General features: G+C 38.5%; 1 protein-coding gene across 3 annotated transcripts in view; it reads right to left on the minus strand.

The window, feature by feature from the left end:
• LOC122792925 (signal-induced proliferation-associated 1-like protein 2) overlaps window positions 1-23,990 on the minus strand; it is a 2,084,855-nt gene that overhangs the window by 757,707 nt on the left and 1,303,158 nt on the right. For all 3 annotated transcript variants that reach the window (XM_044060495.1, XM_044060496.1, XM_044060497.1), the window contains one exon: window positions 8,155-10,194. In XM_044060495.1, coding sequence (XP_043916430.1) covers window positions 8,155-9,343 — 1,189 coding nt within the window. In that variant the 5' untranslated portion in view covers window positions 9,344-10,194. The remainder of the gene's footprint in view (window positions 1-8,154; window positions 10,195-23,990) is intronic.

Here is a 23,990-nt window from a genome sequence, read left to right on the forward strand (position 1 = left end):
GCTATCTGTCTGAAGGCATTTATAAGCATAGCCAGAATGTTTCGGCTTTCGCTGCCCCCTTAGATTAGTTCCCTGTGCTTCTGTCCAGCAGAGCCATTGAAGTGATCCCCAGGGTAAACTTTCTGTTTCCCATCCACTCATCAAAGGTTCTCTTGAAGAGGGTTAGTGTGGAGCTCTGTCTAGTGTAGATTGGAATCTTGTTCCAGAGCATGGGAAGTCTCTGGGACAGGAATCTATCCCTCCAGCACGTCCTATTTATTGTTGTGGTGAGGTTTAGATCCCTGGAGCATGTTACCAAGTGATGCAAGGTTTCATGCACCAAGGGAACAACAAAATATCAAAGAAGAAAGCTGATGTAGTAGTAAGGAAGATTTTGTAGATTTTAGAAGGATGACATGGGAGGGGTTGATATAGTTTTGTCAGAAGTTTCACCTGTATGAGCAACCAGCACCCAGAGGAAAGACATGATTAGGAATTAGAATGACTTTTTTTTGTTGTGTCTTTCAGCTTTTCCCAGTTAAGGGTCGCAACAGCAGAACTCCGGTCCGCTAATGATTGGTAGTTGATTTTTTATGTGCCAAGTTGCCATTCCTGATGCACAACCTTCAACAAAGGTATGACCATTCACGCATGTCTCCACACAGAAGACGCTCTAGCTGAGAATTGAACCGGACAGCATCTTACTGTGAGGCGACAATGCTACCACAGCACCACCACCATGGGTCAGGAATTAGAATGACTAATGGTGGGAATAGATGAAGAATATGCTCCTGGGTCCACTTAAATGATGGGGATAGGTCAGGCAGAGATTCCAGCTCTATGGAAGAATAGGGACCATCTTATCAGAGAAAGGACAGCAGTGATCAGTACTGAGTAGGAAGGAAGTATCTCAAATGTCATACATTTATGCTAATATTGGGGGTTAGACTGACAGAACAGTGTCCAGGCAGTACACAAAATATAAAAAGAGATAAACAAAATAGCAGATGTGTAAATAGGAGTTACGTAGAATGCGACTGGCTAGGGTTACTCTGCAGTGCAATAAGGCTGGGTAGGAAGATCGGGAATTGCAAGCAGTGTATGGGAGGAAAAGGTAGATAATTCAGGCATCACAGAAAAACATGGGCCAATGATAAAGGGGGGTATGGAATTGCCTAGGTAGAAATGACAGAGAATGGAGAAATGAGGGTGGTTTGACAATCAACATAAAGGAGGGTATCATATTTGTGGTTAGAGAGGAGGAAGAGCACCAATACAAGAATGGGGGTGAGGGTGTTGTCAGGTTCAGACCCTAGTTAAGTGTTCTGGCAGTTAAGGTAGAAGAAGGGGGACAATTAATGAATGGATAGACTATGACAGCCATCACACATATCAGGAGAGGAGGCTGAGAGGCTGGGAGAGAGAAAGAATAAAAAAGTGGGTCCAGAAGAGGGTAATATTCATTGTACATCTGAATCCACCAGGATCATATGTGGAGATACTGAGCTCCAAGGTCGAGAGGGAGCAGGACTTAGTTTAGTTATCAGAGCTTGAGGAGTTCAGCCAACTGGGGCAGAATTGTACCAGGAAAGATGAAATTCTGGGTGGGATCCTATCCAGAGCAGAAGGTGTCATGAGTGTCCAGGTCAAATCACTGTTAGCCAGCAGTAATCTTCCCACTGCAATGGTTTAGACTAGGGAATAAGGGAAAGAACGGTGTGAAATTTTAGGATACTGGATTATGCCATGCTGGTGAGAAAGTCCTGGATGAATTAGAAGACTGGGAACAAACTGAGAGAGAAAAACAAACTCTGAAACTGAGTCAGAAAGATATACACTTGGGGCTATGGACAAGGATGAAAGGAAAATGCAAACAGGAAAACGTGAAGCTGGAAAGGAATATGAAGCTAATAATCAGGACAAAATAAAGGGCCTACAAGGGGCTGAAAGGAGGGAAGCATGGAGGAAAAGGAAGCATAGCAGAAGGGGACTAGTAGAAGAGCAACAAAGGTAAAATTTGACACATGGTTAGTAAAAGGGTTCAAGAACAAAATGGAACCTTTCAGGTACATAACAATAAGAAGGAACTGCAACAGAATTAGTTGGCCTGAGCAAAGATGGAAACAAGGCAGAGAACATAGAGAAAAAACAAAATTAGTGAACAAAATGTTTACTTCGGTTTGCATAAAGGAATGCATAGGGAGGATGCCAGGTAGGCAGGGGGCATGTAAGAATGGAGAGAACAGTGGGATGACAGAAGGACAGAGAAGAAGGATTTTGCAAGTGAAATGGTTGCCCTTAAGGAGGACAAAACAAAATATCTAGATGGTCACCTTCCCCTAATTCTCCAAAACCTAGCCAGTATGGTGACAGGCCCCCAGTGGAGATCTTCAACAGATCACTGGCCATTGATGACTGAGGACTGGAAGACAGCAGGCATTGTACCCTTGTACAAGGAGGTGAAAAGATAGAATCATAGGAATTACAGACTGCTATCTTAATAGCAGCATCAGTGAAAGTCTTGGAGAAAATCCTGAGAGGAAATTAGTAAGAGGATGGTTAAGGTGTTTGCCTTACAAATAATCTATGAACCTATGAACCTATGAAAGCCAGTAGCATTTCTATTGGACAACAAACTCCAGGACAGCAGTCAACGAGTTCATCCAAAAGGAGCTGCCATCAAACCTGATCTACCTTTTATGACTGGCTTACAGTAATCTTGGCTGGGAAGTACAGGTAGGTATGCTCAGGAGTGGCCTTAGGTCAACTGGTGCCCTAGGCAAAAGGACTCCAGGGCACCCCCCACCACACTACCTGGTGCCCCCATCCTGGTTTACCTACACCAAATAAATACTGGAAACATAGTTGGTCTATGCCTAAGGCCGGCTATGGGTATCTTACACCTAAATGTCAAGACCAAAGACTTGTTCCCAGACATGACATTTACAGGAAAACTGGTGGAATTAGGCATACAGGAAAGAGAAAGAAAACAAGTCTACAACTGAAGCATTTTATTTATGAATTGATACTGAAAGAATACAGAATGAAAGAACTGATGAAAAAAATCCTGTCAGAAATGTTTCCTTAATAGTTAACCTGCTTCAAAAATCCATATGATGAATCTACACTGATAAAGGGCTTCCAGCAAGTCTTAACAATATTACAACAACTCACCATGAAAACAGTTAATTTTCAAATTAAAAAGGATGATGATCTACCACAGTGAAACAAAGTAAATTATTAAAATCTATGACTGAAAGACAGAACTCACAAATCTCAGACATGGAAAATGTACTAATTAGTATAGATGGAAAAGAGATGGAAGAAGGGGTGTAAACAGAATTTTTACTTAACCAAAATAGAAGATCTTGAGAAAGGAGTAGAGGGCAGGGTTATATTTTATATGGAAAGAACTCATAGAGCCATTGGGAATCCTATGCCAGCAAATCCAGCTGCAGATCATAGATCCAAGTTTCTTTCATACCTGAACAAGGAACTAGCTTTTATAGATGGCATGGGCAAAGTCTCCAAGTACAGTGAGTCATAACAACACCATAAGGTTTGATAGTGACTTTTCCCTCTAAGGTTCTTGAGAAGAGCAGGGGATTTGGACATTTAATTAATTTAAAGCAAATAAGATGAAAGCACATCTGTTATACCCCACAAGACTTAAAATATATCTGCCTTCTGGTGCCAGGATCTTTAACACCTTAGAAAAATTTAAGTTTCATTTGAAACAACATTATCACACCAACTAAAGAAATGTGCCTATTACAACTAGGAAAAAAAATCCTCCAAGAAAAACAGCTGGACAGAGGAAACTACCATAAAGATTAGAGTAGTGCTGAAAACAACTAGAAGCATGGCGAGGGTGGGGCAAAAGGGGCCGCCACCCCTAGTCCAGGGTGTTAGAGGTTGGGGCAAACGGGGCAGCCACCTGTGTTACAAGGTGTTATGAATTGTCAGGTATGTATTTAAAGGGCATACAACAAACTGTCATTGCTTTTCTTTTAAATGTAATGCTATATAATATAATATAATATAAAGTAGCAAACGCCTCTGTATTATTTCAAGGACAGACATTTAAACATTTGAGGGATTTATTTCAGTGTAGTTCCTAGTACCGGATGTTATTCAACTTGTCTTGCTTTATTACATTGTAATTGAAGTTATTATTCTGGGTTTGTCTATACAGTTATGCTGTATGGCAAAATCTTGTGCAGCATTTTGTAGCAAACATATCTGTGCATTTATTACTTCTTGCTGTACGTGCATATGAATGCTCATTTTTCTAATTTTCTTTATTAGCTCATAGGTGAAAAGGGACTCATTTACCCAGTAGGCTTACCTAAATTAAAATAAAATAAAAAAATAAATGAAATAATGTGAAATGGAACAGGTACAAAGGATTCAGGAATTCTGCCCTATACAATTTGAAGAATTTAATTAAGAAAATTATTAAGCTTATTCAAAGCATTTGCCTGAATATTGAGAGTATTTGTGCACGTTCTTAGAGCACTTATGCAAATTCTTATTACATTTAATAAATTTTTCCAATTGCTTAGACCATTTGTAGCATGTGCCTAAAGCAGATGGCTATCTGCAACATTTATCAAAGTAAGGATTATAAATATCAGAATGATTTGTACAAATGCCCAGAACATTTTTAATATGTGGAAATGGTTAGACTGTGGCACACATCTGCCATTAATAACCAGCTGTGTTAAGTTAGGATAACTGAATCTAGGCCATCAGTGTTTTTGAAGATCGACTTAAGCCTGCTTGTCTACAAAGCCAGTGGCCCATGGAAGCGACAGGACTGGGTGCCATGTAGGGGAGTGGGATCCAGTATTGATGGAATAATACTTGTTTACCCACTGCGATACTGACAAGGTGTGAGTCTCACAACGAAAAGGTATGCACCTCATGAGCACATGCATACCACAACTAGATCATAGGGTCAATTAAAAGTTTCTACAACAGACAAACTACTCAAAATCTCAGACAAACATAGTTAGAAAACTCTTTAATAAAATTATTATTCTGTCAGGAACTCTACCTTCTATGCCTTCTTTGTAGGGGGTTGTGTACCTTCTGTTTAATACAATCAGTTTGGGGGGCTCTCAGCCTTTGTGCAGGAAAAAAAGCCCTTATCAAATCCACTCAGATTTGTGGCTAGTTTATTAAATGGGTAGGAGCTTAACATCAAGCACTTTGACATGCCTGTCAGTATGAGAAAGGCATGCATCAGACGCCGCTGCATTAGACTAGGGTGTTAAATAACTTTGGCAAAGTGTGCGCAAGTTGGGAAGTTCCTGTCATTTCTGCATTTGGAAGGGGGTCACTGCTTCCCGCACGCTCAATGTATTTAATTTTTTTCAGTCTGCACTGTGAATGATGGGATGGACACTCTGCCAAAAGCAGTGGTTTCTTGAAATGCACGGCAGTCCTATCCCCTATAATTATATATACCTGTCATTACTGTGGCACTGCTGGGCTCAGTATAAGCCAGGTGGTATGTGAAGGGTGGCTTTCCTGGTCTGGAATGACATATACAGACACCCTGATGTGGTATAATCCAAGAGAAAGGGCATTTGTTCAACCTCAAGGGGCTTATGAATCCCAGCATTAGATCATTTCCTAGCATGTGTCTGTATAATCACAGCATTTGGAGGACTTGTAGCACTCATTTAAATGCTCAGAATACTGGGAATATTAAAATTAATCATCAGAGTATTTCAAATATATGATTAAATGCATGAACTGAACATTTTACTACAAATCCTGAAAGTATCTGAAACATTTTTTCGTATTCTAAGAACAACAGGGGTAATTATCCATATATGCTCATAACAATTCAAACATTTATATAAATGTACACAGCATCTAGAATATGTCTTTAATCAAAGAATATGAAACATTTAGTTAAATGCCATTAACCTTTGAGTCAGAGTCAGAATAAGCTCAAATAATTGAGAATATATGCAAATGTTCAAAACACTTTGATTATTTGTGTAAATAGACTATTTGGTAATTTCTGTAAATAAATGATCAGAACATTGGACCACAGACTGTCATTTAACAGGTTTAATCCTTCAAAAAGATGATTAATGGACTTAGGTTAATGATGTTGATTTGCACTCTGGCCAGAGCTGTTTATATAAAATATTCTATGTTGTACTGTCCTGTGTGCATTTATATAAATGACTTTTGGCAGAGTGCCCAATTCAGGCATCACAGCTTTGATTTAGATTGGTTTAATTTATGTCAGACTTTACAATTTCACTTTAATCTGCTCCTCTGAAATGCCCACTCATTACTTTTTGTTTTCCTTTCCTTAATATAGCTGTACATGGTGCTGGGCTTTTCTGTGTTGTGGTAGTGCTTTAAAGTTCATATATTTGTTCTACCACGTCTATTATGGTATGTGATGCAGATCTTTTTGTATACTTCAGTTCTTTTAACCTATGTTTTAAGTCTTTTCTTTGTTAGTAACTGCACTGTCACTAAAAAAGACATGCACTGTCCTCAGAATTAATGAAATAGAATAAATGTGCCATGTGGAATTTTTGAGCAATGTATTATGTCAAAAAGACTCACTAGTTAAAACAAATATACATATTCAATACCTCAAGAAGTTTCTTGATAACATCATTCAAGTCCAACAAAATGCTATGCACCTCATAGGCTCATAGGAAGTTACTAGGCTACTGGCCCTGAGTCTCTTATAAGCCTACCCAAGAGTTTAGCTCAAGCTTAGACAAGTCAGCACTCGATACTCCTGTCCAGCAGGGACACTGGTGGAATCCCAGGTATGTATTTTCTGTTCCCCATCCAGTTATTCAGGTTGTGCTTAAAAAGGGGTAAGGAGGTACTCTGCTTGATGTAGAGAGGGAGTTTATTCCACAGATGAGGGAGTCTCTGAGACACAAATCTGTCCCGCCAACAATTCCTATTGATGTCGCAGACCAGGTTGAGGCTGCTCGTGCAGGTTATTCGAGTGGAGCTCGACTTGCAGATATGCAGCGGTCCCATCAAGGCGGGGTCCGAGATTGCCTTGTATGCCAGACAGAGGTCACCTCTGAGACATCTGTATGAAACTGAGTAGAGGGATAGAGCTTTCAATCTATCTGTGTATGGTAACTTTTTGATTGGATTCTCCTGATGAGGAACATCTGTGGTCTCTCCAGCTGCTGCATGTGCTTTGCAGGGTACATGTCGAACGGAGCACTGTACTCAATTATGGGCCTTATAAGGGAAGGATACAGGGATCTTATGACCTCCTTGTCCCTGGATGAGATACCCTTACTTATGAGGTGAGCCCAGTAGAAAGCTTTGCATACAATAAAAGCAACATGGTGGTCAAAAGTCAGGTTGCTATCAACCTGGGTGCTTGGGCCAGGCATGCAAAATAGATGATATTTTTAAGTAAAGGTCCTGGTACTAATAAACACTTTAGTAATGGACAATAAACAGGATAAAGTAAAAACAACTTCACAACATGAGCGTATGGAATAACATTTTAAGAACTACAAAATTTGTGTTGCAGAAGAACAAGCTAGAATACAACTGTTTATATTCACTATATTCACTAAGTCTGGAGCTTAATAATACAATAGACTGACAAACAGCATCTTTTCTTATGGTTGACTGAATCATCTAAAAACTACTTCAACAATTGTTCTACATTAACAAGTGTAATCTGAAAGTGCCTAAAATACAAAAACATATTTTGCAGAGAGCCAGCCCCCTCATCCCCCATATTGGGTGTTGTCTGCACCCCTAACTCTTATATCAACTCTATTGTCAAACAACAGTAGAGAAAAGTGAAAAACCCACTGCTCACACAATTCAAGTGCATGCATTTTCAAAAAAAAAAAAAAAATAGAACTAAAATAAGTAAAACAAAAGGCATTTAATGAACTTCCCCTTGTTAGTGTATAAATATGCTGAGCAAAACAGTCTTAAGACAATGAAAAGGTAGTACAGTATTATCCAAACCAGCAACAGTGTTTAATGTTAACCTGTATGTTGTGCATTCAACTTATTTGTACAATATTAACAGCCTTGTAGACATCTGTGATGGTACTGAAAACATGCTTATAAAACAACCTTTTCAACTTTACATATATGTTTGCTTTATCAAGCAATTACCTGTAAAAAACAGGCACTTACCTTTCTTGTAGAGATACTTTTGATAGTAAGTGGCTCCCAGGTCAGCATATTCAATAAAATAATTTGCTTTGCCATGTTTCTCTATCTGACTCTCCCGCGGTGCTTCCAAAACTGAAATGGCAGCATTTGGGCACTGGCACACCAGCCCAGGCTCAAATGAATTCATCTCAGGGTCATTCACAGATTCAAACTGAGACAGGCATCTCTCCTTCTCTCCACCGATCTCATTCCTGAAGTGATGGCAGCTTAGAACCAGCTCATTGTCCTTTCCATCTCCCTCATCCAAAACCATGTTTTCCTTGGCATGAAGGTCCTCAGTACTTCCCACGGGAGAGTCTGAGCTCCCAAAGCTAGGAGAGTGAGATCGATTTTGTGATGCAGCAGATGCCCCAGTTGCAATATTCTTTAGCTTTCCAATACTGTTTCTGTTTGATTCCACTTCATGCAAATTAAACAAGATGCTCTGAACGTCATAATGGGCAAAAATCTTAACCCAATTTCTGCCAACAGTATCTGGAGTTACAGAATATTGTGCTAAATCTTGATCACTTTCCTGTGTCTTCAACTTTTTCACAGCTAAATTTTCTATTTTTTCCATTTTTGTTCGTACTTTTGGAGTTTTTTCAGAAGGACTTTCAGGTGGAAGCTCCTGAACCTCACTGGTTGTGTCTTGTGCCTCAGCTGGAAGCCCTAGAAGAAGAAATGGGTCCTTAAACCTTAAGGCAGCTGGGCTTGTTGTCCTTGTTTCCTCATTACTGAGGGTTCGGCTCCTAGGACTACATGGAGGCTTTTCAATAGAAGAAAGGCTACCAAACTCCCTGTTGGTCCCTAGAGATGAAGAAGCAGTCCCATCCACTTCTACCTCCCCAATGGTGACATCACTATTACTCCTCTGCATGAAGTAACTTCTCCCAGAACTTCGCAGAACAGACTTTGGTGAGGCACGGTCACAGTCAACAGGTACAGACATTCCCCTATTGTAGGAAATGTCTCGGCCTCCTACTTTTGAAAAAACTTCATCATTGCAGTCTTTCTTGGGAGTCCACTGCTGTACCATGTGACTGTGGATGTTAAGTCCTGCCTGTTCCCCTCCCTGTCTGGTACCTCTAGGTTCAAACATACTAGGTGTCAGAGCAGGCCTTACATATGGTCTTCGGAATTTACGAATAAAAAGATCATCTGACTGCATCTTAAGCAGTCAACACCCTTTTTAATGGTATTAAGAAGAAAGTTTTATTTAAGATTCCCTATATTACTAACAATGATATATAAATTGGAGACATTAGATTTAAGCAATCTTTTAGAATTGTACCAGTCCTATAAAATGTTGTTCTGATTGCTGTTTTCTACAGTTGTCAAAAGGCAACTAAATTATTTAAGACTTCATTGTTCTCAGATAGTCTGGAAACATTCACACTGCCTGCTTTCATACCAGGAAGATGGATACACATCTAGTCAGGAGGTTAGCCATGGGTGAGCTAAACAGCTGCTTTCCTATAACTACTACAGTATGCTACTTACAGAGAACTTACAATATAAGCAAGATTCTACTTGCTGGTTGCACAAAACAAAATTAAAATTTCACAGTTATTCACACCAGAGTTAGGTACAGAGCTGAATGCACATGGTACTTCTCTCCCAAGAAAGTTTCAGGGGAATTGAAACACTTTGCTTAATTTAACTCCAAAATATTCTACATTGCATTGTTCTTTGTGCTTCCATTAGCAGTGCAGTATTGGGGCTGGATTTGCAGATTGTGCAGAAAAAGCAACCATATATTAGGAATGTGCTGAGATACATATGCTTCTACCAAAGGATTAGAAGTCCTGAATGAAATATTTATGTCTGATATGGTTTGCACTCCAGTGAGATGGGCTTTTGTTCCAGGCAGTGAAAAAAAGATCATTTTAGCACCAAAAGACAGAGATCCACTGTGGAAAGTGCCCCCCTCTGTCCATGATCTGGGAATGGAGGATGTTGCGGAAGCATTTTCAGACATCTACATAATGCACACAATGGTCTGTCCTTATCTTGCAACTTCTGTAAAAAAAATAAAACAAAATTAATTAATTAATTAATTAAGTAATTATTAATAATAATAATAATAATAATAATAATAATAATAATAATAATAATTTACATAGTTTTAGCAGTTCCAGTTCTCACTAATTGTCATCCTATCTTTTGCAAAACTGCTACTATTTGCAGTGTAATATCAAACCTGTGAAGAAACTCAGCATCTTTCATGTGGAGTGGATACAAAACCATTTTATCTCACTGCTATGAGGTTTACAACATCAAATGTATACCTCCTGAACCTCCATTTACTTGGTAAAGAAAATAATGCTTTCCAATAAATCCAGCTTTTCTTGGAACATTTTTCCCTTTATGATTAATTCTATGCAACAAAAATAATATTAAATTTGCACATTCACTTTACAAACTACTTCAAAACATTTTTAGCAAATTTATAACTAAAATACATAGAAATATTTAAATCGTACACATGGCCATTGAGAAGACAGCCGAGGCATGTATATGGTTTTGAATGATAATTATGACAAAAAAAGTTCCTATTAAATAAAGATACAATTTACATTAAGAAAAATGTTTTGTGAAATTAGAAATGTTGTCTAGAATGTGAGGGGAGTAGCTTTGCTTTTTTTTTTAATTTCACAGTTACTTCTTTCAAAGTTTGGAATGAGAAAAATCAGCAACCAAAACTTATAAAACAAAAGAAGCACATCAGTGTGCAGAATCCCAGGACACAAACTTTAATGAAAATAAACGCTTTCATCAGGTACAAGAACCAAACTTCTGAAGAAGTTTGTTTTTGCACCTGAAGAAAGCGCTTATGTTCATTAAAGTTTGTGTTCCAGGATTCGACACACTGCTGTGCTTCTTTCAAAGTCTCATGTGAAGACTTTCAAGAAAAAGAAGTTCAAATTTGGGTTTAAGGAGCACCCTCCCCCTTGTGGCATATTCAGGTGAAAGCATTCCCCTTATGTCGCTACTCCTAATAAGTGACTGATTGACTGATCTCCTGACTAAGATTGAAAATGTTATCAACGCAAAGTGAGACCAGTAAGCAAGCACCAAAACTGATGAGTAGTAATGGTATATTTTGTACAACTATTAGAATTGTTATATTCCATTTTTAAAGCATATCTGAAGAATATTGGTAAAGTTAAGGAATACAGAATACAATGTAATTCACAGATATTTATATTTATTTATTTATTTTAATTTAAAAGTTTGCTACCCAAGTCAGCACGCTTGCTATAGAATCATGCTTATTTTAAATAGAAATTTGAGAGTATCAAAAAGGAAAAAGTTGTCACAGGAAGAAACAAAATGGAAGCAAACGAATAAGTCAACAGCATGATGAAGTCTCATGTCCATGTATGACAGTTTTGGAGAAGAAAGATATTGCTACTTTGATTTTATATTAAAAATGTTTATCGTTGGTTTATTCAGTTGTTTCCATCCAGTTTCTTCTTATGACAAGCTTTTGGATTGGTTTTGGATTACAAGAATGAGGAACAAGTGTTATTTTTTCTTTCTATTTTTTTAGTAAAAGTTTAGAAGGAAAACTAAGTAGCAAAATATATTAGATCAGGAAATGTGCCATCAAGACATTGTTCTGAGGGTTGGATGTAAGCTTTGTCTGGTATGATTTCAGTAAAACAACTTACAAAATTAAGCCACCCAGTGGTCTCAGCCTTGGCTCTAGATGATTGTCAGCGTTAGAGTGACACCCCAACCACATATATAAAAATGGGAAAAAGAGGTTGTGGATGGATGAATGGAACAGCGAAACTCAATGATTTAGAAGCAAACTCACCACAAGCTAAGTTCATGTACAGCACAATTTTATTCCTGTGATCAGAATAACAAATTATCACGACTGATATCATTCTGCTATGATATAGCAATGAATAAAATGGGGCTACATACCCAGGATCTGAAAGCATGAAGAGTGGGAAGTAAATTTCACTGTGCAAGCACTGCTACAAAATGTACTCCGTGTGCATGTTTATATTGTGTATATATATAAAATTAGTTTATTTATCTGGTGACTGCCTAAGTGAGCTGATTCTTGAAGGCATTTTTCAAAAGGCCAAGTGTAAATTAAATAATAAACCAGATTAAACAGTGGAAACCTGTGCAAACAGAGTGACTATGCAATCTGGAAGTCAGTATCAGACCTAAACCCTGGAGCAATGAGGTTACAGTATTAACTAGCATGACTCCATACCTCTTAAATCAAGTATCGAATGTTCAATACAACAGAACCTGACACTGATTCCAAGCACTGTGCCTGGCACCCTCGAACATCATTATTTTATATGGTGATATAAGAAAGGACCGTTTTACAGCAACTTTATTAACAGCACATTACATGGGTATTTTATAAGAAAGATAATTCTGATTTTATGGATGCCCAAAGGTTTATAAAATATAGATGATGTGGACGATGATGAAATAAAGCAAGCACTTAAGAATTTTGTCAGGCAATATGATTACTAGTCATTGAAAAACAATATTTTTTTTCTGGGTTATACTGTTTGTCACTGAGGCCTAGTGAACTGCTCACTATACCACAGAGTGAGTAAATGTACATAATTAAGTGAAATCTGAAGACTTGATTTGACATTGAAGATTTCAGTTAAGACTATAACATCATTTAATTCTATTTTAAATGTTCAGAAATGAAATATGAGCTGGACACAATTTTTCCTTAAAAAAACACCACTGTTAAAACTTGTCCAGCCAACTCAATGTGTCCCAATTATGCAGAGTTAACTCTATTCACAGTACCATTTTACGAAAGGGTATGCATGGTATATCTAAAAAAGGCAAAGGATGAGTTTTCCAATTTGCCCTGTTTTCAACTCCACAACAGGCACCAAGGTTTAATTCCAGGCTAAAGGGAACAGTGGCAACAAACACATTAATCTAACCTTAAACTGCAACCAGAAAACGTAGGTGTTTGCATTTCAAAATATTAAAAAAAAATAGATTGTGGATGTGATCCTTAACTGACAGCTATTTACAGTAGATAGAGCCAAGTTTGAGTTTAGACATAATTGTACTGCTTTGCCCAATATTGTACCTGATTCATATGCAGAGGAAGATTTTCCACCTAGCACCAAAATATTACAAAAAGCAACACTTAAAAACAAATGAATGTCAGCAAATAGAGGATACCTGCAAGACAAGGCAATATGCTACTAACACTTGAAAATTATATGTTACCTAAAACATTCTTTTACCACTATTATGGTATCAGGCTTCTAAATAAGGAAAATGCTACAAGGTACCTGAAAGTCACTAGCTATGCTCTAAATGGATTTATTTACCTAATTAGGACTGGAGGATTGGTTTGATTTCCTTACAGTACAGGCTGCTCATGGGATTAGTCAGGAAACTTTAAAAGTACAAAATTAAAACAAAAAATAGCAATGGTATAACAAGCAATCCTTGCAGAGGGGCATGGATTGTTGTAGAATTTACTTCCTCATAACTACAGCATTTAATACCCTATATTTTGAGTGTGGGATGACACCTACTTTGTCAAGAGTAAATCCTTTAAATTCTCACCCTGCTGTCATGCATTATTGTTATTTTATTTCACATTTCATGCCCTCTGCAATGGAAATCTCATATGTTATGATATGAATGGATTGACTGTATCTACCATTACTGCCCCTGTGATGTTTTTTTTATTTATTTATTTTTTTGCATATCCCCTGTATCACCAGCTGTATTCTCATTCATGTTGCCACTGTAAGTCAAGTTCACTATTAGGCATAGCACGATTGATGATGGTAGGTTTTCTAGAACAACTCGTCTCATAAAAGTTTCCCAGACTTCTTTGCTTCTGCCTTTCATTCCAATGTACTGTGACAACCATGCCCAGATGTACACAATGCCACACAAAACTATAAACATATACTTTAGTTTCCAGACATAACTAAGAGAAGCAGTGGAAAGGAGGGAGGGGGGGATGTTATCAAGCATGGACATAATAATACAAACCTGTTGTTATACTAAGTATAACATTTGAGACTAACATGAGAAGGTCAATCCATGGTAACAGCAAAACAAAGTCCCAAGCTAATCCTCCTAGGCAGTTTTCCTTAAAAAAATTCCTGATTGCCATAACCCCAAAGAAAGGCAATGGCCTGGATATTATATCCAGACTATTGTGTTTTGTGAAAGTATTCCTGGACAGACAAGCAGAGGTTGCACTGTGGAGGAATACATGTGAAGTAGCAATCATTTTACTAGCATATGTTTTAGGTGCCAAATGAGAGTTCTGTTTTAACTGGAATAGCAGAATTTAATGCAGTCATTGATTCATTTGGTTAACATGACATTAGATTCTTTGAAACCGAGCTTCTTATTGAAGGATGAAATGAAGAGGTGAGGGAATTTTCTGATATATTTTGTCCTGTCAGAGCAGCATATTAATTGCATAGCAACATCTATACAACAAAGCAGGTGGAATCTTCTTCTTTCAGCATTTCCTGGATAGGGGTCACCACAGCGGATCACTGTCTGCTCATGATTGGCAGTGGAGTTTTACTGTGTCGAGTTGCCAGCCCGGCGCCCAACCTTCCACAGAAGGTACACACACGGACTCACACCTAGGGCCAATTTAGTGTGTCCAATCCACCTACAGCACGTCTTTGGGATGTGGGAGGAAAACGGAGCACCCAGAGGAAACTCATGCGACCACAGGGAGAACATGTAGACTCCGCACAGAAGGCACCCTAGCCGAGGATCGAACCGGAGAACCTCTTGCTGTGAGGCAGCAACACTAACCGTTGCACCGCCGTGGCCACATTCTCCCTAGGTGGAATAAGTGAACAAAAAGAAGGCAGAGAAAAATGTATAATTTGATAGAGACTTGATCTGGTTGCTATCTGAGACATAAAAGATGAATTAGGTCCCAGAGATTCTAACAAGATTGTCTGCATTTCCCAAATTCTGTTTGCTGAAGTAATGGCCAGGAAGAGAAGTCAAAAGCTTTAATTCAACAGAAACTGTTGGTTTGAAAAGGGAAAGAATCATATTTTTCAACAAAATGTAAAGGTCCAGATGAGGAAACAGATCCCTGATTGGAGGGATTAATAGAAATATACTTTTTTAAATGCTTCACAGAGTCCTAGAAAACCTTTAGAGCAAGAACCTGCACTGTGGCATGCTTTGGAAATATCAGCCATGTGAACTCTGATTGAAGAAAAACATAGTCCATAATCAAAGATTCGTGCAAGGTACTCAGAACAAAGGGAACTGGAGCAGTATTCAAGACATCTATGTGTTTCCCACAAACAGAACTGTAATTGGGAAAGATCTGCAATACTTGGTAACCCAGCAATGTTGTTTAACCAGAGTCAAAATCCTTTTCAGATTAAAAATTAAAACAAGACTACTGTAAAACTACAATCAATATCAAGCAACTTTCGTGAATATAAAATAATAAGATCGAATAAGTCCCATCTAGGTTTGAGATACGTATTTTATTTTGTACAAAAGCAGGGCAGATGAGCGCTGTATTAGTTAACATGTTTGTTACATTCAGGTTTCATAGTCTTATATCTGTAAAGTTTATTAACATACATAGAAATCATATTCACATTCAGTTACATTTTGTACAGATATTGTGTGTGTGCAGTTCGTAAGCGTTCTTGGGTAAAGTCTCTCTTGCACCAACCACTTTAACTATCCCCATGTTGCTATCATCGTGAAGGAACACTGACTGTTGCCCACTATTGTTATTTTCATTATTATTATTATTATTGTTATTATTAATTTTTTATGATTTTTTTATTACTGTTTATTGAATATTCATTACGTTTTTTGCCTTTAAGCTCTGGCTAACTTTGAAAGTCTCGGACCTCAAGCTACCACTAATATTACACTGTTTCAACGTTTATCAACGTCCTCAATATGTTTCAATGTTTTTTAATTTCTCAATTTTTTTGATGTCTTTATATTTTTTACTGTCTTGTTTAATCTTATTTTAAAACCTTTCAAAATTAATCATAAAGATGGGGGCATTTTTTTTACATATTTTGTTCAGCTTCAGTTAATAGCCCGCCAATTCTCTAACATGTAGATACTACGATCTCATTACCATTTGCTTCAATTTCAAATAAGCCTGCCATTTCCACGGCACAGGCTATTTGATTTTATTTACCCTAGTTCTGTTTTATTTTTCCTTGTTTATTGTCCGCAGCCAGATCTTAGGAAGATAAAGCGAAAGCATTGTCCCCTGCAACAACACCGAGGGCTGGTTAATTCATTTTTACTGTGATCTTTACGTTGATTTGTACTTTTACTGTCTTAAAAATATTACAGTCACCACATCATACCAACTTGTAGACTGAGTTAACTACAGGCCAAACGCCTCTTTATACATCTGTTGGTTATTTGAGTCTAATTGTGTAACTGAGTGAAAATCTGTACTCTACTGATTTTCTTACATCCAAGTTAACAAAAATGCCATGTTTTATCCCAAGGACATTAAGAATACCATGGAAAAGCCTCAGCACAAATCGTGCACACTATCTCTTAACCCAAAAAAGGACACGGGATTCAACAACACGACATGGACTCTAGCCAGTTGCAGATTTTGGTTTTAATGTGCTGATACTTCTAAGATGGTGTGGTTCCTAATGCTGCTTATCAGAATTTATATGTTAAATTTTAACTGTGTTTTACAATACCTCTGGAATTTATCCATTCTGCTTGCTTGATTTTTATGCTTATTGTTTATTAAGAAACGATCACCTATGTTACTCAGTTGTGAATCTGAACAGGGGATCTCTAATCTGTGTGCTCAATTAGCGTTATTTGGGGTAGCGCTAGTCTCTTGGCATTGCTTATTACACCATAGCTGCACATTCATTAGGAGAGATCATGTCCTTCTCTCATACGCCCTTGGCCCGCCATTTGGCAATCCATGCTAAACTGGAGTCCCATATTCCACTTCACTTCTTTCCCATACCCGCTCACTCTCACACACACACACACACACACACACACACACACACACACACACACACACACACACACACACACACACACACACACACACACCTGTGCAGCTCCATTGGCCCTCAATGTTGGCGGTCTCCTGAGCTGATTTTTGATTGGGCTTTGATCTTTCTCTCCCTCCTCCCCCTGGTCTCCCCACTCCTTTATAGCCCCTCCCTGCTCCCCTCCTACTTTGCACCATTGGATCTGACACACCCCATCCCTTACTACCTTATTGTCATTGGTCCTTGGCTTTATTAAGTCCACCCTCAGTCATTCACAACATATCCTCCACCCCTTGTCCTCCTCATTGGCCCACATCATGCTCACGTCACACTATACGATATCCAATAGTACCCTTCCACATAGGGTTACCACCTGTCCCACTTTGTGAGGGACAGTCCCTCTTTGGGCAGTTGTGTCCTGACAAAAAATATTAAAAATGGCAAATGTCCTGAGATTGTAGGACAAAATTATGTCCTATATTTTATGTAATAGTTGCATAAAACAGTTATTCTGTATCGAAAATACCTAAATGTTACAAGAAACAGAATAAGCAACTAAAATGCTACAAGAATAAGCTTTTATTTAGGCAATAAAGTTAAGTTCTATCCTTTGTACTGACCGTGGGTATGTGTCAGCCTGTAAAATCTGGTGTGTGTCCCCAAAATGTCCCACTTTGGCCATTTGAAAAGGTGGCAACCCTACTTCCACACCACAACCAATCCTGGTCCCCTTGGCTTCCCGCCACCCACATTGTTCTGCGCTCCTATTGGCCCTCCTTGTCCTTGTCCGCAGTGGCCTCCATGGCATCCATTTTGCCTGATTCCTCATACACAGTCACAAAATAAAATGTTCTAAAATCACTAATACTGGTTTCTTAAGAAGTTTTTAATAAAATGCCCTAATAGGTGACCCATTAGCTGTGCGGCACTATTGACCATACACAAACATTTTTAAATGATAGATAAAAATAAAAATAAAATAAAATGAAATGAGAAAAACAATACTACAGGGAGAATGTTAACAGTGGATTTATGATTTATCATTTAAACATTTGATTGTATATGTTTTACTTACCCCATTTAATATTTAAAAAAATATATAATATAGACTCACGATGGTAAAATATTAGAGAGTTTATAAGAGAGATTTTACCCGTAAACACTTACGAACTGCACACACACAATATCTATACGAAATGTAACTGAATGTGAATGTGAACGTGAATGTGATTTCTACGTATGTCAAATAAACTTTACAGACATAAGACTATAAAACCTAAATGTAACAAACATGTTAACTAATACAGAGCTCATCTCCCCTGCTTTTGTACAAAATAAAATACAGATCTCAAACCTAAATGGGACTTATTCGATCTTATTATTTTATATTCACAAAAGTTGCTTGATATTGATTGTGGTTTTACAGTAGCCTTGTTTTAATTTTTAATCTGAAGAAGATTTTGACACTGATTAAACAACATTGCTGGGTTAACAAGTATTGCAGATCTTTCCCAATTTTGTTTTTACTGAGACAGCGATATCAGTGCATCTGTGGACTTGGTGTAAAATTATAAAATCCCGTGCTGAACGCCCCTACTCGATTCACAAACAGAAGTGTGGACACTCTTTTGTATTTTTTTTCCTGGCGTTAGGCTGCTGGAATAATGTATTAATTTCAACAACTCACCTAGAATAGGAGAAACCATGTCGTTATGCACTGAGAGTGGATGCCTAGATGGGGTTTGTCAGATGAATGGTTCAGAAAGAAGGCTCCTGAATGGATAAAGGTGGACAAGAGTCTTCAATAAGCAAGGTATGGACAGGAAGAACTGTAATTATTGTCAAAAGTGGTTACAAAATTGACTTTGGACTAGTTTTATTTGGCTTTATGGATAAACCTCATCATTAGAAGAAATGGAAGAAATATGTAAAGGAGTCCAGGGGTGATTTCGGAAGAAGAGAATCCTTGGAGTGTCCTCTCAGTGGACTGATGAGGAAGAAGTTGCTTCATTTAGAGCTAGTCAGGCATGTAAATGGGTCACAACGAAGCTTGCCCCAGTGAAGAAAAAGGTTCTGCACCACTGGAAGTTTGAAATAGCATAAATGCAGCATTAGCAAGCAATACCTGATCTTATCCAGAAAGGAGTGCGTTTCCTCTAGGATACAGTTAGCTATCATAAAGCAACTGGGAAATAAAACCCATTAAAAAACCATCATATCTTCTTGACATAAGGAATAGGAGTGTGTTCTTCTGTTGATTTTGGTGTACTATACCACTGTTTTGTTAGCAGAGTGGACTGCTATCACACCCTGAGGCAGGAAGTCCAAGGTTTGGAAGTCATGAGGGATTGTCCTCTTTTCTAGGTGGTATATTGATGTTATGACTGTCATCGCTGCTTCTCCACAGTACATGGAAAGGCTACCCTTGACAATGTTCCCCACGTCCATCCCTACACTGATACAGTCTAGGACAGAGCAGGTGATAAAGTCAGTAGCTAAAAAGGATTCCCTTGAATGAGACTGAGAAGGTGCATCCATGATAAATGCTTGCTTACTCTAGAGATCTTAACCTCACAGTGACACTGGATCTGCAGGCTGGGATCACTGTACCCACAAAGTCCACTATGGGCATCTCATGTGAAACTGGAAGAAGTGCACCATTGGAATTACAGCTACCATTAGTCCTAAAGTTGTGAGGCATTCTTCAGCTATGATATTCAGTGCTGAATAGGCTGAATACATTTTAAAGAGTAAGCATCTCTTCACCCCAATACATCCAGACAGCAGCCAGTAAAGGTGAGTACCTGTGAGGGATCCAATTAAGAGTTCACAACATTTAGTACAACCCCTAATGAATGGAATCCACTAATTACAGACTCCTGAGCAGACGCTGCTTCTGGTAGAGAGGCAGCAACAAGGAGGAAGTTGCCAAGTAAGAGAATATTTGGACTCACTGCAGCCTTTGGTTGTCTGTTACAATGGACATACCATTGATGAACATCCGGGGGGGGGGGGCAGTGGCAACACCAGATAGAAGGGACCTGAAATGGTAGTGACAGCTTCTTCAAAGAGGTACAGATACCTCCCAGACTCCTTGACTATGTGGAGGAAGACATTCTGGAGGGCAAAAGAGCACACCCATTCTCTTTTTGACAAGCATGGAGAGCTCATTTTCAGAAAAGGGGATGTAGAGTGGCATTCTATTCTCTCTGGATATTAGATGGCTGCTCCACAAATCCATATCATGCAAGCCCAGGTCAAAGCCTCAGTGGTGACTGTCAACATGAGGTTCATTACCATGGAAACAGAAAGACACTGGAGAGGTAATTTTATTCTTAAATGTCCAGCAGGTGACAAGCCCAGCAATTATTATATGCCATGCACCATGTTATACTGGAATTCTTTTATTTGAAATAGTTTATTGCCCACTAGAATAATGTAGAGGATGCATCAGCTCTTCTCCAAACATAGTCCAATCCTCTGATTCTTTATTAGGATGATGGACCATTGGATCAATGGCATGGAGCTGTTTTTAAAGTCTGCAGAGCAAAATGACAAGTCCTTATGACATTGAACAATCTTGTTGGGTTTCTTCAGACCAGGGCCCACTCTATCTGGATCTTCTTATGCAGTTTTAGTGGCAAGCTCAGACATAACCAAAAAAGGAAGACCACACAATGTGACTTAATGTTTTTTATAGCATTCTCTTTTGGTGACCTGTGCATCAGGTCTGTGATTTCCTTTAATTTAGGATTATCAGGGGTTGAGGGAGAATCTACAGCTTTCTTGTCTTCAATGTCAGATGTTGGAGACTCAGTGGGGGAGTAAGTTTGCTTTCTCTTGCTCTTCCACTTACTTCGTACTTCCAGATGCGGCAAGTACAAAGATGAGAAGGAAGAGGAAAGACATCTGAGTGAATGTTGCAGAGGAATGCTATAATACATCATGGGTCACTCTGCTCTGCTGACTGATAAGTGGCACATCACAAGGTTTCTAAACAAGCTGAGCTTCTTGAGACCTTTATCAGGATAGTCACAGATGTCAGGGGAAGCCATGACAAGGGTGCTTGTAAGGAAGATACCAAACTGGCACTGTCTGCAAACCTAATGCTGTGAAACTTGGCATCAACAACTGCAGGACTGAACCAATTGACAGCAATGAAAAGTTCAGACCAACATGACATCAATGACCTTATGACCTCAGATGTTCACTGGAACAAATTCAAACAGGTTTATCCATGGCAATGTTGACAGTATAGCCAGTGGAGTCGAGAACTATGACACTTGAACAGGCATTTCAGTCAACGACACAGAGTCTCACTGTTACCATCACTGTGTCAATGTCAACATTCTTATGGATGGTATAAAGAAAAGGGTCACTGGTGAAGAATGCTTTAAGACCAGGAGAAAATTCCCCTATTTGTCACAGAATCAGATGGAGGTGGGACACCAGGCAACCTCCTTTGGGGTCTGATAAGGGTGTTTGCAAAGTTATCATAATCTTACTCATGCAATGGTTTAAGAGACAGCCTCCTTGAGTTCAGTATAAAGTGCGTTTGTGTCAGACTACCCTGTGTCAGCTAAAGATGTTACATTTTGAGGATGAATGTTGAACAATTGATCTGTCATGTACAACCTGTAAAGTAATACAATTAATACTTTCATCCATTTTTTAAGTTTCTAAGTTTGTGTCTGGAGAGGAAGACACAAAATGCAGAGTCTGCAATTTGTGAAGTTTTATCTTTTTTGCCACTGTAGAATTTTGCTTACTCAGTTATGAAAATATAATAACCAAATAAATACCAATCATGTATGAGCTCCAAATGAACCATTAGTTTGGACTATACAAATAACAAGAATAATCCACATGGGAGACACACTGAAAAAAACCCACCACACATACAGTTATCCGTTAACACTTTATTTATCCCAACCAACCTTCCTGTGGCAGGAGGTCACTGCAAAGTAAGTGAATCACTGCCATAAATTTACAGTTCATCTACATAACTGTACATCAACACAAAGGTGGCAGAGAATTGAGACAAGTGTTGTCTCTATTTGTAAACAGCTGAACTAGTGGAGTAGTCTAGTGCCAGCGTGACCTACATACATGGGTTGTTTGCTTACAGTGGTTATACCACTAGTAGAGCAGTCTAGTGCCAGCATGGCCTACACAAATGGATTGATTGTTTATAATGGTTATAACCACCAGTGGAGAAGTATAGTGCCAGCGTGGCCTACATACATGGGTTGTTTGTTTAAAGTGGTTATACTACTAGGGGAGCAGTGTAGTGCCAGAGTGGTTTACACAGATGGCATTGTTTCATTATAATGGTTATACCACTAGTGGAGCAGTCTAGTGCCAGCATGGCCTACATACATGAGTTGTTTGCTTACAGTGGTTACACCATCTCACCCCTACAGTAGCATCTATGAGGTAACTATGGAATATTTTCTGTGTTGTGACATGTAAGAGGAGTCTGATCATGTAAAAAGGCAAGAAGATTTCACTTACTTACTTATGCTTGAAAGTATGTGTGCATATATATTTTGTGGAGTCACTGTTTACAGAGGACACTCAATGTAGCATTCATACTGACTAGAGCAAAGTTGGTCAAGATATATATGTATGATGTACGTATATATGGGATACTGGCAATTGGTCAGAAGTACCAATTGTCAAACAGACAAAAAGTCAGTACAGCTGATTGAAAATCAGCTAATCTCATGTACTGGCTTTCTGTCAGTGTGAAATCACGGTATGTTGAGAATCGAGGAATTTGCCCTTTCCCCACTCTATTGCGACCTCAGAGTTGATATATAATATTTGCATGTGTACAGGATGTCCCCCAGCTAAAAAGCTTATTTTATTTTTTTTTCAGTCAGTTCATGATCAATAAGTTGTATTCAATCACTTGCTGACTGATAAGGTGAATTTTTGATGGATGGTCATACATCCATATATATATATATATATATATATATATATATATATATATATATATATATATATATATACATGGGTCTACTTTAGAAGACTGAAAATTCAAAATACTGAAGGATGGAATTTGTCCCTTTTTCACTGTTGTGCTTTCTTGGAGTCGGTATATATAGTTAGCAAGGGGTTTGGGGGGGCACAGCCCCCCACATAAGTGTGCAGGGGGGGGGGGCTTGCCTCCTGCATTAAAATGTGTTCAGTACTTTGAATTTTCAGTCTTTTGGGATTCAGTCTTTTGGTATGTCAGTCATCTGAAGTAGACCCATATATACATAGGGATTGTGTTTAGATATAGGGATGTCTTTTGTCTCCCTTTACTCAACCCTCATAAAGCCAGTCATTGAATAGAATGCCTCCTTTGGCCTGTATCTGTCCAGATACATGCAACAACTGGAACACTCACAGAGATACCTTACTAAAAGGATATAAAGTCTGAACAACATTTCCTATATGGACTGACACAAAGCCAGTCACTATACTCAGTATCCTACAGACTGGTAAGAAGTCACCTGTGTCTGTCATAAAAGGCATTTTCCGCCCCATTACTGATGGATTTACTGCATATCAGCAAGTCAGATGGCATCAGAAATTCTCAGTCTAGGGATTTAAACCTCTTCTGCAACATCAACAGAATGGTTTGGAGGGACAGAGATATGTCAAGAGGATAATGCTGCTGTGGAACAGACTCCCATCCACATAAAACAAAGCTCATCCTTGTCCATATTCAAATGCAACTTAGATCTATGGATGGGAAAAAGAAAATTTATCCAAGGACTGCCCCTATAC

Source organism: Protopterus annectens, chromosome 2.part0 (genome assembly GCF_019279795.1).
Source record: "Protopterus annectens isolate FY-2018-M chromosome 2.part0, PAN1.0, whole genome shotgun sequence".
NCBI lineage: Eukaryota > Metazoa > Chordata > Ceratodontiformes > Protopteridae > Protopterus > Protopterus annectens.